Source organism: Cyprinodon variegatus, unplaced genomic scaffold (assembly GCF_000732505.1).
Source record: "Cyprinodon variegatus isolate N-32 unplaced genomic scaffold, C_variegatus-1.0 Scaffold904, whole genome shotgun sequence".
In the NCBI taxonomy this organism is placed as follows: Eukaryota; Metazoa; Chordata; class Actinopteri; order Cyprinodontiformes; family Cyprinodontidae; genus Cyprinodon; species Cyprinodon variegatus.
Window position 1 is genome coordinate 15,576 of NW_015151357.1, and position 17,202 is coordinate 32,777.

At 37.3% G+C, this 17,202-nt stretch overlaps 1 protein-coding gene across 1 annotated transcript; it reads left to right on the top strand.

Moving 5' to 3' along the window:
- The first annotated feature begins 9,686 nt into the window (after positions 1-9,686).
- On the top strand, positions 9,687-16,767 carry LOC107099757 (probable phosphatase phospho1). The gene is made up of 2 exons (XM_015398014.1): positions 9,687-9,803; positions 14,912-16,767. The coding sequence occupies exon 2, from the start codon at positions 14,928-14,930 to the stop codon at positions 15,699-15,701; it is 774 nt and encodes a 257-aa protein (XP_015253500.1). The 5' UTR covers positions 9,687-9,803; positions 14,912-14,927; the 3' UTR covers positions 15,702-16,767.
- The last annotated feature ends 435 nt before the right edge of the window (positions 16,768-17,202 follow it).

Below are 17,202 nucleotides of genomic sequence, written 5' to 3' on the forward strand. Positions count from 1 at the left end.
TTTTAAGTGGGAGAACTTGTACTATTGGTGGCTGACTAAATACTTTTTTGCCCCACTGTACATTCCCCACTTTTACTAGATAATGAGGAAAAGAAGAATGGTGTTACTCCTGCAGGTTTAAGTCAGACTCCAGTTCCTATTAGAAGTTAAAAGTTTTCCAACTTCAAGTAGTTAACATTTGCGTATCTCTCGCTTTGCTTGCATGACCTAACTCTGTTCAGCAGCTCAGATGTTTTGTCCAGCTGTGGCTGTAATTCAATACTGCTGTGTTGACTCTGCCCACACTTGCCCATCCCCTCACATTCTTCTCTCCACCTTCTCCCTGCTGCTTTCTGTCATTCCTGCAGCCCACCACCCAGACTGATCTCCATCTGCTGCATGTCCAACTTACTATCAGAACAAAGCTCCACAGATAGTATTTTACGTTGTTTACATTCTGTTATATTGGCCACTAAGTATTGTTAGGTTTGGCCAGCTGTTGTTTCCACCGTATAAACGAAAACCTGTAATGGATTTTAAACTGGAACTGGAGCATATTTCATCCTCTTGCATGATGATAAATTTTACATTGTAGTTATGGGGGATTCTTTTAGCAATGCAACTCATTTGTTTATGAATAAAATATTTTATTTCTGGAAAAAAAAACAAGCCTAGATGAATCATGTACAAAATCATTTCATTTTGTAGATACATAGTGATAAATCTTAAAAATTGTTAGATTAAGAGGGGATTTCAGAATATACACTGATTATTAGTTAATAAAAACACATAGTGCTGTACTACACGATCTAAACTTTTATTTACTTTATTTATTTATTTATTTTGCTCTACTGCAGTCACTATAGACATCAAAACTATAATATTTTCTCATTTTCCTACCCTTTATATTCTATTTATAAAGATTTACATCGACATGTTGCATTTTTTGCATTTATGTGAATAAAAAAGTATTTTGTTTACTGTCCATCCTCACAGACAATCTGGATTCTGTTGCATCAGCTCCCCCTTGAGGTACTTTAAGGAGATACATTTATGTTAAAAGTAAAGTTAAAAGTAAAACCAGTTGGTTGCTACCACAACCTTTACTATTATTTTAATGCTTAAAATTATTTAAATTCATATCAAAAGCATTATTAGTTAGTAAAGTATTAAAATCTAAAAGAACCAGCAGCCATATGTTCCTACTTTCTGCATAATTTTATCATTAACAGAGAGGAGTATGCTCAACATAGCTGTGCAGTTTAGTCAGTGAAGTGATTTATTATGTAAGCAGACATACTGTCTTTATTCATTGATGCAGAATGTTATGCGAGCTGTTTATAGTAAGCTCATCTCTTTATAATCTAAGAAAAATGTCTCCTTTGCTCTTTTAAGTTCCCCAGTAGCCCTTTCGAAGGCTTCAGATTGATTATCTTTCAGCAGCCATATGAAGGCACTGGCCTTGTCTGTCTTCTTTTAAATGTCTTCAACTTCTAGAGCTGTTGATTTTCAGGTCCCTTCTGCTTCAGACGGGCCAGGTGCTCTGACTGTTCCTGAAGATTGGAAAAACTCTGATGAAGCCTGCTGCTATAAATTGAGAAATTGCAATTGAAACTTATTGATCTAACAATGGAGAAATGTATTCTGCATTTAACCCATCACCTTTTAGGAGCAGTGGGCTGCCACTGTTCAGCGCCCAGGAGGCACTGAACAGTGTTCAGAATGGAGGATCGAACCGGCTACTTGCAACCTTCTCAGAGCACACGCACACTGCTCTAATACTAGGCCAACAATCCCCCAACTGATGATGCTTGATGCTATGAATCCAAACATTGTCCAACACAAGTCCCAATCTGCTTGTCTTGGTTTCTACTTTGCTCCGAGGTTCAGCTTTTTTTCACCAAGACAGCTCCAGCATTTTGCCAATCCTGGAAAAGCAGGATAAGGATCGAATTTTTCCTCTTCAGCATCTTGCTGGTAGCTGTTGCTTAGAGCAATCTGCTCCTATTTAAACAAAGCGCAATCATCTTTCTTTAAGTCATAATGTTCTCCCAGAGCTTTTATATCTTTTTCATTTTGGGGAATCATCTGAGGGAAATCTTCGCACAGATTCTCCACCTCCTGTTGGGCCTTTTATTTAAGTTCCAATTGTTTTATTAATGGCTCCAGGTTAGACTCAGGTTTTATTTACCAAAACAGACTTAATTTCCTTTCAAGGGGCAATTGATCACCCATCCCACCACTGTTCTTAATGAGTAAGGGCCATCTCCACAGCGGTTCACCACTTCCAAAGCTTTTAATGATTTGGGAGTGTTGATTGCGATAAACAGTTCCACAATGAATTTGACGCCGGTGGAGTTATGAACATTTGAGAAATGAGGCAACCACTTCATATCTGTAGAAGCAACATTATTTTCTGATGTGGCTGCCGTTTGCTTCTTTGTGAGCATTTCTGGCAAAGGATATAATCTGATCCAAACCCCAGAGAATGCATTTGCCCAAACATTTTTTTCTTGTCTCATTGTCTTTTAAAAGAAACTTTGTCCTTGAGATGTTCTGAACAGAATGTAGCCATGCAACCCAGATCCAGAAATGCATACGTTTGTATGACTCCAGTTTCCTTGGAGGATTAAACTGTAATAATGGGTGGAATAAATCAAGCCTTTCCACATGTCTGGGTTGATGGTTGAAAAGAACAAATTCTTTTCTCCTTTAGAATTTTTTTTTCTGTTTCTTAACTTTGAATTGTTGCCATTTTTCCATAAGATGAGTATTTTGACAGCAGTAGTTGTAAATACTTTGTTTCTTTGAGTTGCTTGTTGTAGCTTTTCCTTCAGATGAATCCACTGATGTTACTGTAGTAAATGCGATGTTCTGTGACCGTAGCTTGAACTTGCTGAGAGGTGTCAAACCAGCTGTGTTTTGTTGTACATGTGCATCAATGTCATCAAAGACCTCCTCATGGTTCCCTGTGTTTGTGTGGCTTGGAAATGACCTTTTTCATGCTGTTTGCATATCAAACTCCTGCATGTAATGAGGCTCTTTCATCACATTACAACATCTTTGTAAGAATAAAGGATGGGTTTGTAGAGATAGCTTGATTTTATTGAGTTTATATCTTAAACTCGTTCTCTAAATGTTCTTGAAAGAGACCCTTTGCCACAATGCAGCCTCGACCAGGAGGTATGTGTTGGCAGCTGCGAACCAGTTCTTTAGGCTATCCTCTGATGACTGTTCCAAACAGAACAGGGAGTCAGCTTTCCTAGCTCTGTCCTCCGCTCCTTGTTCACCTTGTTCAGATGTTTAACAAAAAATTAACACTTTGGCTCAATGGTGCATTGGTGGTACTTGGGGAGGGTGCCCAGGCGGATGCCGGCATGCTCCTGGCTGCTGCTTCGTGGGACCTGGCCCCCTGGGGCCTAGCTTGGGCCCCCTGGCTGCCGATGGGACCCACGGGCTTGTCCCTGCGGCTCCTGGGGGCATCGCCGTTGCGGCAGATGAAGGGGTTTCCTGGGTAGCGTCTCCCCTCTTCCCTCAGTGGTAGGGGGGGCATGTTTCCTGTGTTGGCTCCTTGTCCGCACCTTTTTTTTTAGGGTCCCTTTGGGCATCTGGGGTTTTGGGTCCCCTGTAACCTGCCTCTGTGCACTGGGGCCTTTGACTCTTCACAACCACTATTGAGTATTTTCTGCATGTATAAACCTTGCACACACAGGCAGACTCTCACAAACACCTATAGGGGCTTGGATCCGGTTTCTTACATACTCACCAATTTTATCTTTATTTACCACATTATGCATTCCGTATTGATTAGCTGATACTGTATGTTGCTGTATTGTATCTGTATTTCTATATCAGTTGTTTGTGCTATTCTTTTTACATCTCTCTTTGCAGGTGATTAAGCAGACAGATGTTTTGTCAGTCTCTCTCTTCTGTCTCATCTTTCCTCTTCTTATTTTTCTACTTTTTCAATGTAATGTCTACATAACATTAATTATTACCTACATAAATCATAATAAAACTATTTACACATTTAAATCAAGCAGAGCACTATGGCGAAAGCGATGATCTCCACTTGTGAGATCAAAATCTGTTGGGATCCTTCTGGCATTAAGACAATAATCCTCATTGCCACATTTCTAAGCAGGACACTATTTAAAAACAAAATGTAACGGATCTCCTTCATAACAGGAAGGTCTCGTGTTGGCAGAGACCGTAAACGCTGCTGGTGCACAAGGCTTTTTTTACTGTCTAAAAAAACATTTTTATTGTATTAGTTTTTTTTGGGGGGGGGGGGTTGTATTTTATCATTAAAAGAAAAACTACAATAAAGTAAAAGTACCATTTAGAAGAGCCATTACTGACTGACTTTTATTATGCAAAACCTTTCCCTTCGATGTAACTAAAGTCCTTCCTGCAGAAGAGGTCCACCTGTTTGTTGGAGATGAATCTCTGAAGTGTTCAAAATGATATAAACATCTTTACAGTATTACCTCTGGAATTTTATAAATGAATAGTAGAGCATTGTTTAGAGGTTCCCATCATGTACCTTTAAGGCAAAAATACAGGCGTGTAATAAGACTAAATTCCCTATATAGTAAAACACTACCATTCATCGTCTGTAAGAGTTGAAATGCCTGTGGTTGGAGCCGTGCAGAAACAAAGACAAAAAGCCAGACTGTGGAAGAAAAGGACATTCCTCATATTAACCGTTTCAGCCATAAACCATCCTGCCTGTTGTTGGGATTATAAGCAATTTTGTTTAGAAAGTAAGACTGAGTTTAAAACAATATTTAGACCTAAAAAGTATCTGCTAAAACATTTAAAAAACGAGCTCCATATAACGAATCATATAACATGAATCAAACTTATTTAAATTATTTATATTGTTTAAAAAAAACATCCACTAAGGCGAGATATTTTTCTCAGTCATCAGTAATATTGGCCTTTAAAGGCATTTCTACAGTGCTAGCAAACAGCTGATGAAGTCCAGACATATGAACATGTTTTAAAATCATTTGCTGGATCTGTGATCACGTCCAGTCTTTTTCTGTCCTTTTTTCTCTAAAGAAAACAAGCTGCCCAATAATAATGCACACCTTGATAAATGGTGTTGACCTGCACTGGCTGCACCCTCCCTCATCAGACACACATATTGCCATGTAAAAATCCATTAAGCATTTAAATATAGTCCATTTGGAGATTTAAAAAAAAATGATGTGTAAAAATAGATAAGGTGAAAATGTTTGCTTGATCACTCGAGAGCCACTTTATGCAGCTGAAGCCTAAACCTGAGCTATAATTTATATTATATTATTCATATCCTTAAAGAGACTGGATGGTTGCTTTTTGGGTCTAAATTTCTATTTTTAAAGTTTGTGTTTTTTGACAAAAGCCTCCACATTAAAAAAAAAGATCAAACCAAACAGAAAATAATTGACCTATAGCCATTCTTTACCATTATGCCACCAGCAGGGGGCCTCAAGTGCAAACAAATGTGAGGACTGCTTTCAGTTTGCCATAAAGTACTATTTTCTTCTTAGGTTCCTTTTTGTTAACTTCTTGCAAATTGATTCAGATGATTATATATGCATTAATTGATGTGATCTGTGTGTTGTACAGAAGAAGCAGACCTATATGGCTGTTGTAATTCTTATAGCTACATCTGGTTCCTTTAAATGTTTTCCTCAGTTGCGTCATTTGTGATTCAGCTTCCTGTCCAGACATAAATCCAGTAAGTCCTTTTTTATTGTAAGCATTGAATCATTCTGGAGTTTACCAACCTTGTCTTGCTAACCTCTGATTCTTTTTGGTTTCACCAGGAAATACTGTTGTTTAGACTATTGAGTTTCAATTTCAGCATCAAAATACATTTTTCAATAGTTGCTGACTGAAAAATATCCTATTTCAGCCCTGTTTGATCTCAGAATAATAACATCAAGGAACTAATTTTATTATTCCTAACTGATCTAAAACTAAAAAATCTTTAGTCTGTTTATTGACAGTAGGAAAAAGAAAATGGATTTTATTCAAAGTTCAACAAATCATTTGTAATAGAGTCTTTTGAAACACTCTAATTTCTTCTTCATAGTAACATGTAAAACCACATGTAATGTCAACAAAGCCATAAAACGCATTTCTGTCACTGCCAAACCCAGTAAACACCAAAATATTTAATACTTTTCATTTGCATTAAACAGTGCTGACCCAGTACAGCTGTCATCGTTCGAATACTATGATATATATGCATTGTAGCTGTTTGCAAACCTGATTTAAAGAAAAATCAGAGAGAATTAAGTTATTAAGTCTCAGTAGATATAAGGGAAGAATGGGCTATGTCCTTCTGGGTTATGTCAAAACAATTGCTGAGTGTCTGAGATGTTTTAAGCCTTATCTATACTCTGTATTAGAATAGAATGAGATGTGCCGTTTATCTTGTTCTTTGCTCAGTGAGAGCTTATCTAGCCTTTATGTGCAGCAGTCCTTACAAAGCCTTTGTTTAACCCTCAGCCATGGCAGATGACATCTCATACTTGTAATATCTGACATGTCAGCCTAGCAGAAACATCTTTGCTTATTTTTAGAAGTACATTTGCAGCGCAGAGGAAAATAGTCTTAGAAGTTTTTAAGAGTAGACACATCTATAAACAGCACTTGGTGCTTGTTTTATATTTTGCCTGTTACCTTATATAATGGTGACCATTTAGGCCAGTGTATCTAAGTTTTTTTTCTTTTTTAATTGGAGTCACGGAAGTGACTCCAATTTAAAAAAAAAAATTGTAATTTCAAAAAGATTAAAAAAGTTAAAAAGCAAACCAACGGACTTTGGTTTACAAGTTTGAAGACATTTTGATACCCATCCAGAAAGCTTTTTCAATTAAAGATGTCTGGATAATCGTTGAGCTCCAAACTTTATAGAAAAGCCCAACAAAGCCTTGTTATGGCTTAGAAAGACCCATAAGTAAAGCCTTTTTTAATTTATTTTATTCATTTATTTATTTGAATTAGGACAATGCACATTCATCAACATGTCAGGATAAAGCATAAATGTAAATATGCCAGATTTAGCACAACAGCTAATTTGCATCCGCTGTCCTAAGGCAGGTAAAAACAGTGAACATTAAACAAGACACTACAGGAGAGAACAGAGTGAACACAGATAAGATGCCAATAACATAAAATCACAATAAAATTAGGTTAACAACAAAATGAGGTTTACAGGCCCATGGAAACAGATAAATTTACCTGTGAACACATGTCTGGTTATTTTTCAACCAATGTTTCAAGGAGAATTTAAAACGTATGTACACAGCCCCTAAAGGTACAGTATAGAGGACGATCTTTTATGTCTGGGTGGATCATCTAAATAAGTGGTCCCTTAATTGTCAATCATTCTGATGATAGGTTTACATAAGGTCGTCCTATGTTCTTGTTCCATTGGCTATCTTTTTTTACTCAAGCAAACTTTCAAGCATATATGTGTGGTGAGCTACAGTTTCACATTAAAGCTCACCTTTTTCACCACAGTACTTTGAAAATGGCCAAGGGTCGTAAGAGAAAAAGTGTCTACAAAGTGTATGAGAAAAAAAGAAAGGCCTCAGTAGAGGCAGATATATCCCAGAATGCTTTGCGTGGAGAGATCTCCTTGCAAAGTATTATGGGATTTGCTGTTACAGCGGCCCGTTGGCGCCATAGGCTGCCGCTACCCGACAGCTGTGACTAATAAAGATGGAGCAGGCACCGCACAGTGGACCAACAGGGAAGTGATCATCTATCCGATTGGTAAGTTAACTGAGATCCCTATAAAGTCCACGATATAGACCCTGCTCTATGTAGGGATTGAGGGATTCAAAAAATTTGAGAAAGTCCTCCACAATTCTTTTAAAGACCTCAACAACTCCCCATTACAAAGGGGCGGACCTATTGTTCAGGTTCAGTTTGCATTTTTTCTAAGCCATAAGAAGCCATTGTTTTTGGGACTACTCTGTAATGCTTGGAACTCAATGCTAATCCAGACATTTTCAAATGAAAAAGCTTCCTGGATGTGAATAAAAACATCTTCAAACTTGGGGGGGAAAAAGTCCAGTGGTTTGGGTTTTTTTTACCTGTTTTTTTTTTTTAAAACCTTTTTGGAATTAAAAAAGTATATTTACATTTATATATATAAAAAAAAAACATTTCATTGTAACAAGCAAATATTTTCTTTTGCACAGAGGGCAAAAAAAAATAATTTTTGTTTGTTTCTAGTCTATACAAACCATTAAAATAAGTTTACCATTCCTTCCATTTAAATGTGTTCTAAGAAGTAAAGGGATTCTTTTGCCCAAAGTTCATTATCATCCAGGCATGGGTAGGTTCATGGCACCAAGGTTTTGCTAAATTTTAGAAACTTACTGTAATAGGTTGACTGATACAGATTATTTTGAAACCAGACCCCCAATATGTCTTTAAAGCTGATATTGATTTTTCTTTCTCCATTTGCATAGTGAAAAATAAGACAATGTTAACAAATGTTACATTAATGTCAATCCATAAAAAACATTTATTTACAAATCAAGCAAATCATTAAGAATTAAAATAATAAATGGAAGGAGTGGCAATGAGCTTCTTCCTGTGATCTCAATGCTGAATGCACTAATGAATCAGCGGAGAAGTGAATCTATTCACCAATGCAAGAAATAAATTGTAATATCGTCTGGCTGAAGGATCAGGCATCAATCATCATCTCTAGTTTCAATGTCCCATGTTGGGGTGCACTTCTTCGTCAGCTGGATTGAGGAAGACCTCTGCACCTCACCCACACAAAAGAAAAAAAAGTTGTTTGCAAATAGTTTTTATTTAAAAGGATTTTTTTTTATAAGTAAGCATTTCCATTTTCTCGTTTTAAAACTACCTTATTTCAAAACCACCACCCAACAAAACAATCAGCCACTATCAAAATTTTGTACCTTTGTTTTCCTAGAGCTTAATCAGAAAAAGCTTTATTTACACATACATGGAATCTAAATTAGTAATAAAGATGTATTGCAATGGTAAAGAATGGAGAAGAATAGTGGTGCAACATTTTGCAGAGAAAGAACAGCATGACAAATGTTAAGTATGCAACAATGATGCCAAATTAAGATAAAATATAAAGTAAAGTAGTATACACAAAAAATATGCAGCTATGTTTTTATATGTTTTTGCTTGTTTGTTTTCCTTTTCTGACGGGGGACCCGGGCTTTGTAAATGGGAGAAGTCTTAATATGTTGTATTAGGAAGATAACTGGAAAACTTTAGGGATTGAAGATTTTTTTATTATTATTATTATTATTATTTTAATTCTTATCTTTTCTTTATGCTTTTGACCCATAGAAATCACATAATCTGTATTTGGCATACACTACCAAATATGACTATAATATCTGCAACGGAACATGATGTACCCTGTGAAGGAATCTGAAATGTATAAACTTTTACAGGCTGAAGCAGCACTGACTACACATTACTACAAAATAATAAAGAGTAACCATTTAGCAAAGATAAAGATGCGCGTTTTCACTGTTTTAAAAACATTCCCTCTTCAATGACTTAATCCAACTATTCAATTCATGATCATAAGATGTGTTATTATGCGAGAAAAGAAGCTACCTTTCAATAAGAACATGCTTTTACTGTGCTTTTACTTTGCTTTTACTTTGAAAAACTCCCCCGGAAGTGGCGCTCATCGTGTTTACTTTCCACCGGCGGCTTTAGTAAAATCCTCCACCGTGGAGCTGGAGTCCGCTCGCCGCGTCACCGGGATGCAGTTGCGGGAGCCGGGCTGCTAACCCACCGTCCCCACGCCGGTAGGTATACCTTAGATTTATTTTAGAGAAACTGCTTCTACGGTAATAACGTGTCACTCATAAATTTACTGAGCGTATTTTTTCAGCTGACTTTCAGTTTGCCATAGTGCGCATAGCGCTCAAGGTTTAAATTTAGCAGGCTTAGTGTGCCGGGACCGTTTATAATGCAGCTGCACATTAACACCTTTTATTCCAGATTGCATGTATTTATGTAATCGGGAATAAATTACACTGAGCTGCATGAATCCTTGACTTTGTTCGGTTTGATCATTTTGTTCTGAGCGCACTTTCCTTACAGTATATGATAACAATTTAATCAACCTTATTATTCTAGGTTTCATTTCTCCAATGGTCTGAAGTCCGTGTTTCTTATCACTTAATGTCTTACCTATTAGTTTATCATAGTTTGATTTTAGGTGAAACTTAAGTTTTGGGGGCAATTAAAGGAAAAGGCTGAACATCGACCCCACAGTGAGAAGATCTGGGTCTGTTATTCAATCCACTGATGTAACATTAGTGTCCTAAAGGGATTTGGCCTCCTTCATGATGGGAAACTTTTGTTCCAGGGTCCAAAATGGATCTCTGATTGATTAAAAGCATGAGAGTAAAGATAATACCTGAAGTATTTTAAACAAAATTGTCATTTTTCAAACTATAATAATAATAATAAACTAACAATACCCATTAAAAGGGTGTTATATAGATACTTTAAATCTGTAAAATTATTTTCATATAATTTAGTATCATTTTTTAACTAAATGAATTAGGGTTGCTACTATTGATTATTTTGCAAATCGGTAAATCTCTCGATTATTTTCCTTAAAGAAGACTTTTTTTAAAATGAAACCAGGTGAAACTAAAACCTTTCCATTTGAGGAGTTGAGTAGAGCATATTGATAGACGAAAAAATAAATAAATCTTAAATGCAAATTTTTTTTTTTTTTTACAATTTTGCTATAATTACTGCTCTAAGTTGGCTGCTCTGACAGCTAAAAGCATGTTTTAGAGTCTCTATACGCCAGTTTTTGATTAATCAATTACTAAATTAGTTAACTATTATTTCAGTAATCGATCTGATTAATAGTTTCAGCCCTGAAATGAATGCATTTTGTCATCTGCAGGGTTATAGTGCCTTGACAAAGTATTCCCAGACCATGACATTCAGATTTCTTTCTCATTTCAACCTCAAACTTTAATACAGTTTGTGAGGAATTTACAATGAAAATGGAATGAATGGAAAATAAATGTTAAAAAGATACCAAAATACCACGATTTATTTAGCCTTAAGCCTGGCTTCTGTTAGATCTTAAATTAGCAACTAGTGAGTATTTTACAGTAGTAGCCATTCAATATTTCCTTGGCGGGTCCTTGGCTGGTCCAAGGCTCCATTTTGAATGGTAGCTACTGTGTGTCCTATTGTAGGAGTTGTGGCCTCATATTTTTATTCTTAATCCAGTGTAAATTTAGAATTTGACTAGGTCAGACTTAAACATCCATTTTGATTTTTTTTTTGTATTTTAAAACTTTTCGGGTGAACCTGCAGGTGTGCTTTAGATATGTTTTCTAATTATTGAATAACATTCATCTTCAGGATTCTCTGGTAGAGAGCAGAATTCATGGTTTCTTTACTTTCACCAAGTTAAGCCCCAGACATTCAACTATCACCACATGAACTGTATGTGATCGATATATTTTTTGTAGAAGGTGAGATGGCTCTTTGTTTTCTTTGTGATCAACAAATCAGATCTTGGCTCCCGATTCCCACCATGAATGAAAGTGCAGTTTTATTCAAAATCAATCAATGAAAAGTGAGGCCTGTAGTGCTGTAGGTGTTATTCCTGGTTCTTATGCCAACTTATTTTTTCTTCTGTCTTACCTCATATATTCTTTTTTCAGTCGGTCATGTCTTTGTTGTATTCTCCTTCCCTTCCTGCCTTAGTTTCTTAGTGCTTCCTCTTTCTGTCTTGTATAATTTTTCCATTTGTTTCCTTCCTTACCTTTTCCCTTGTGTCCTTCTTCCTTATCTTTCTATCTGTCCTCCCTCCATTCATACTAAACACTTTTTTTCCTTTCTTGTCACTTTCTTTTCTTCTTTCCTGTATATTTTCATTACACGTTTCAAATTTAAACACTCAGCAATGTAACCATACATGCAGCAAATTTAAGGTGAACGTTTCTGATGGATTTTTTAAAATTGCCATAAGAAAGTAAAAGAGAAACTATAATTTTTAAGCCATGCAAATATATCAAGTAGCAGAAGTTGGGTTAGAATAGTTTTTTTGTTATTCATTAATATTACAGAGACGTTGCAGATTATGTATTACAAAAGTCTTTGGTAGATGATAAGGGCATCTCGCCCAAGGAGGAGTCATCCATAACCTTATCTTCACAGACATGTTGACAAAGCCGCCTTCATCGACGTTTGATCCAATTTATGCAAAGCAGAGGCTTCGCAATATCTGATAAGAGTTTTGGCCAGCAGACAGATACGTGCAATAAAGTAGATTAACATGAAGATGACCTCATTCAGTGTTTGACAAGGTTACAGTTTTTAGTAGTTGTTGTAGATTAGAATGAAACTGGATGTATTTTTTTTTTTTCTAAAACTGAAATAGTTTCACCTTTGTCCATTAAGATTTATTTTCCCCTAAAACACATTTCTTTTTGTTTTAGCCTTTGGCTGCACTTTAATGTTTTGAATCAAAAATGTTAACATCAGAAAAAAAAAAGGCTTGAGTATTTACAGAAAAATTGGTTTTCAGTTAAAAACTAACTTACCCCTATGTGCAGCAAAACTTACTAATATTGTTAGTGTGTCTGTTACTTGTGATTAAATACACTTGAACAAATGTTCAATTTTACTCACCGTGTCTCAGGCTGGCATGTCTTGTACATGATAAACCATTAAAATTCCTTAAAGGTATATTATGTAAGAAATTCTGCCATCGAGTGGTGAAATGTGGGAGTTATACTGAAACAAACACCATAACGCAGCGGTCCCCAACCACCGGTCCGTCGGTCATTTGGTACCGGGCCGCACAGAAAAAAATATATATATATAATTTCTCAACGATCAGAGTCTGAGTGATTTTTTATTTTTAAAAATATAAAAAAATTGCGGTATTCTCTCCCAATTACATCAGTCGGTGCAGCTGTGCCTCTTTACACAGGTTAATTCAGTTCAAGACTCATCCTATCTTTGTGAAGCGGGATTTTCTGCGGTTACAGCGACCAAAACAAAGCTATGGAGCAGACTGGAGCAGACTGGACACCATCAGACTGGAACCATCCCCCCCGGTCCGTGAAAACATTGTCTGACATATAGCGGCCGTGGTGCAAAAAAGGTTGGGGACCGCTGCTATAACTGATTGTGTCACTGCTTCAAATCCAGATTGAAGAAATGCTGGCCGCCATGTGTCAAAAAGCTTCTTCAGTGCAGTTGTAACCATCTCATCTGAAGTGACATGAAGTTTCTACAAGCGTGCATTTACTGTGACAAAAAGCCAGCATTCACTGTGGCTTTTATAGCTACTAAACCCATGTAAACCTGTACAAAAAAGTGGAGCTTTGGGCTAATTTGGGGAGTAAAGTTCACTTACTTGTCAAGGAGATACAGGGTAACTTTAGCATCCCTTTTAAAATGTCCTTCTTGATTAGCTCTTTCCAGCTGGATCGGGCCTAGCAGGCTCAGACTGGTGATACTGTGATACCGGGCATTCTCCCTGTGGGTAGGTCCTAATGTCAGCGTGCGAGGACTGGCCCTCCTTAAATCATAACCAACAATTACTCTCTAGCCAAAACACCTACCTGTGACAGTAAATAATCTACAGAGCTCAAGAAGTAATACAATGTTTACTACCTTAATGATGCGTGCAGTATATATAGCCCTTCCTTGTCATGCACATCCTTGTGACAGTTGGCATATGGTGTAATTTTCTATTTCTTCCAACTGTAAAATCCTTGCAACAACCTAAGTTATAATAAAACTAAAATGCTTACTTTAAAGCAAACTACGATGTTCATCTTATATTTGGCGAATTTATGTTTGAATATTTTGCAAAAATAGTTGCGGTGCATGATGGGGTTTTGCATTTTAAGGCTAACGTTTCCCGTCTTACGTGCATTGTTGCCAGGTAGGGATGTTTCCCAATCTGGCTGTTTAGGATGGCCGCCTATGGGTAAAAAATGTTTTTCTTTAGATTTATGTTCTAAAAGATCAATAGACTTTGATTCAAATTGGGCGAGAGTTCGTATAGCGTGATTAGTTGTTGAGCAAGGCTCAAGGGCACTTTGGTGAGGCTGCAAGACAATAAAAAAAAACTAATGACTGGATCTATCTTTAAATATCTCTTTTAAAAAAATTGAATGTCCTAGTCAAAGTATGGACCTAAATCGCATGGAGAGGCTGTATTATATTAGGTTGGTCATGCTTAAGAACGTTCCAATTATGATTAAGCCAACGTTTCCCCACAGAGATATTAAATATTATCTTTCTAGCTGTTGCATATTGACAGCAGTTGTTTCCTCCATTATTACGTAAAGAGGGAACACTTTTTTTCGTAGAAATATCTGCTTAAAATTAAAATCTATGTCATCTAAAACAGTTCAGGGTGACTAAAGAGTGAAAGCAGAAGTAATCTGACTGCATTTCTTCAGAACACAGTAATGAACTGTGCAGCACTCCTCATAATTGGAGGTGTTTGCTCTGTAAATATAGGAGGGGACATCTTACGACAACCAGCAAGTCTGGGCAGAGATCCTGAAAGGAAAGCAGGAGTTTCTGAATAAAAGAAGATGTAGATCAGAGCCTGCTGTAGTATTTTATACTTAATGCAGTACATTTGAGCTACTTACTGACTATTTCCTTCAGCTTATTATTGTGGATATCCTGTTTATGTCTTCTTTTTTTGATTCTTACCCCATAGAAACACTAGTCTGAGGTCTAATTAGGTGTTTAGGTATTTTGTTTTTCTCCTGGGCTTACGGTGGTATTTAAGCAGATGGTATCTCTGGTTCTTTGCTTGCAAACCCTGTTTGGAAAAGAAAAAAAGAAACATTCTGAACATGATCGGTGTAAAAACCATTAAGAGAAATGTTTTGTTTTGCAGAAAAGGACCACCAAAGATGGCCTCTCTGCCAAACCACACAGCGCCACAAGAGCCGCGCTTCTTGATGTTGTTCGACTTCGATGAGACCATCATACGCGACAACAGCGATGATTCAGCAGTGTGCCTGCTGCCAAGCCAGGAGCTTCCTGCCTGGCTCGTAAACAGCTACCGAGAGGGACACTACCACGAGTACTCAGCAAAGATCATGGCTTACCTGGCAGATCAAGGCGTGACCAAGGAGTGCATCAAGTCTGGTGTAGAGAACATCCCACCCAACCCCGGCCTTCTGGACCTCTTCAGGTTTCTGCAGAGCCATCAGCAGGACTTTGAGCTGGTGGTGGTCTCTGACGCCAACATGTATTTTATAGAGACGTGGCTGGAGCACGCCGGATTCCGCCACCTTTTCAAGAGAATCTTCACAAACCCCTCCCACTTTGACACCGCCGGCTGCCTTGTGCTCCGCCCTTTCCACTCACACTCCTGCACACGTTGCCCCGAAAACATGTGCAAGCAGGCAATCTTACGTGAATACTTGGCGGATCGGGAAAAGGAGCGAGGCGGGGTGGGTTTCCAGAGGGTGTTTTATGTTGGCGATGGGTCCAACGACGTCTGCCCCACTCACGCCCTGGGACCCCAGGACACTGCCTTTGCCAGGCGGGATTACCCCATGCACAGGTTGCTGCTGGAGATGCAGCAATCCCAGTCTGCCAAGCCGAAGGCAAACGTAGTTCCATGGGTCACCGGGAATGACATAGTCGATTGTCTGGAAAAAATTGTGAGAGAGAGATGAGTTGAAAGTAAAGAAACCCCGAATAGGCAAATTATCATGATAAACAAACTTACCCTCATATGAAGGGCAATTTTCAGCTAATCAAGAATTAAGTAATGCTGTGTAGAAAACCCCCAAGGAAGTTGCATGATATGATATGATAACCAATAAGAAAAGCATGCACTTCTCAGCATTTGCTCATGCTTCTGAAATTAACTTTAAAATGATCAACCAAAGGCAGGTCAGGTAGATAGAATTTAAATCACATTGTTCAATAAAACATCCCTTACGTACAGATCTCAAAGGTATTTTTAACTGGAAAGTCTCATTTATGACAGATGTTATTTGTTTTTTTTTTTAAAGTTGAATGCCTTATTGCAGACCTGTGAAAGGATACACATGTTAGAGGTGAGGAACAAAAGACCACAGGTATTATATCAGGCAGGGACATTCGGCACCAGGCAGGTTGCTGATAATGAGGCGCTCTACCCGACACCTGAAATAGGGTTACACCAGTCTTTTACACTGGTGTAGAAAACAACAGAAGCAGTGAATCCATCCATTCCTTCTCTGCTCTACCCTTTCTTCCTCACAATTCCTTCAAAAAATTAATTATACTAAAAAGTTTGATACAAAAACCAAACATTCAGTCCAGGATTGATTCTTATGAAATAAGTGAAACATTTTTCTTTGATGATACTGAGTATTTTTAAATTGATCTAAGCTTTTATGAGCTTTTTATTAGTAATTTCCTGTTTGCTGTGGGTCCTTAAAAGACGAACAAACATGCCATGTATCGATACCCTTTAAAGGTGCGGGTTCTCATCTAAACTCACTCCTATGTGTAAATGTTTAAATACCTAATATTATACCTAATGTGTTTACTAAACATGGTTTTCTCCTGTTATACCAGGGAAGTTGGAGTCCAGCTATCCTTATTTTTCAACTCTTATTAAAAATTTTAATCATTTCTGGAGAGGAATGCACCGTTATTACCTTAATGAACTTTATAACTGCTTTTAAAGTTAAATAATACAATAATTAATGCACAAGAAAAACTACGAACAGTAATTTAACATAACCTTAAATAAAAATGTAGACGTAGGACTTTCCAGAATTATTTAAAGGCACGGGTGCAACTTTTGGCCACGAGGGGCGCTAAACCTCTAACTGCCCATATTTTGCTTCTACTAAACATTGAAAATAATAAAGATGTAAAACTGTATATTAGGAGCAAATTGTTAAATTACCAGTCTAATAATAAAGTTGAGGGAAAAAAAAAATCGGTTTTACATCCGGCTTCTTTTTTCTGCCTGCGCCAACGAACAAACTCCTTTCCAAGATTGAATCTTGTTTTTCCTCATGCACGATCCCTTTCACGTTTTCTATTTTTAGCCTCCTCAGAAATTTTAAACTTCTTCCTTGCCTCAGCCATGACATGAAAAATCTCTAAATCAAGGCCTTAGATGCTATCTAGGTACGGATCTCCCGTATGCAGTAGAAGGCTTACCAAAAAAATATC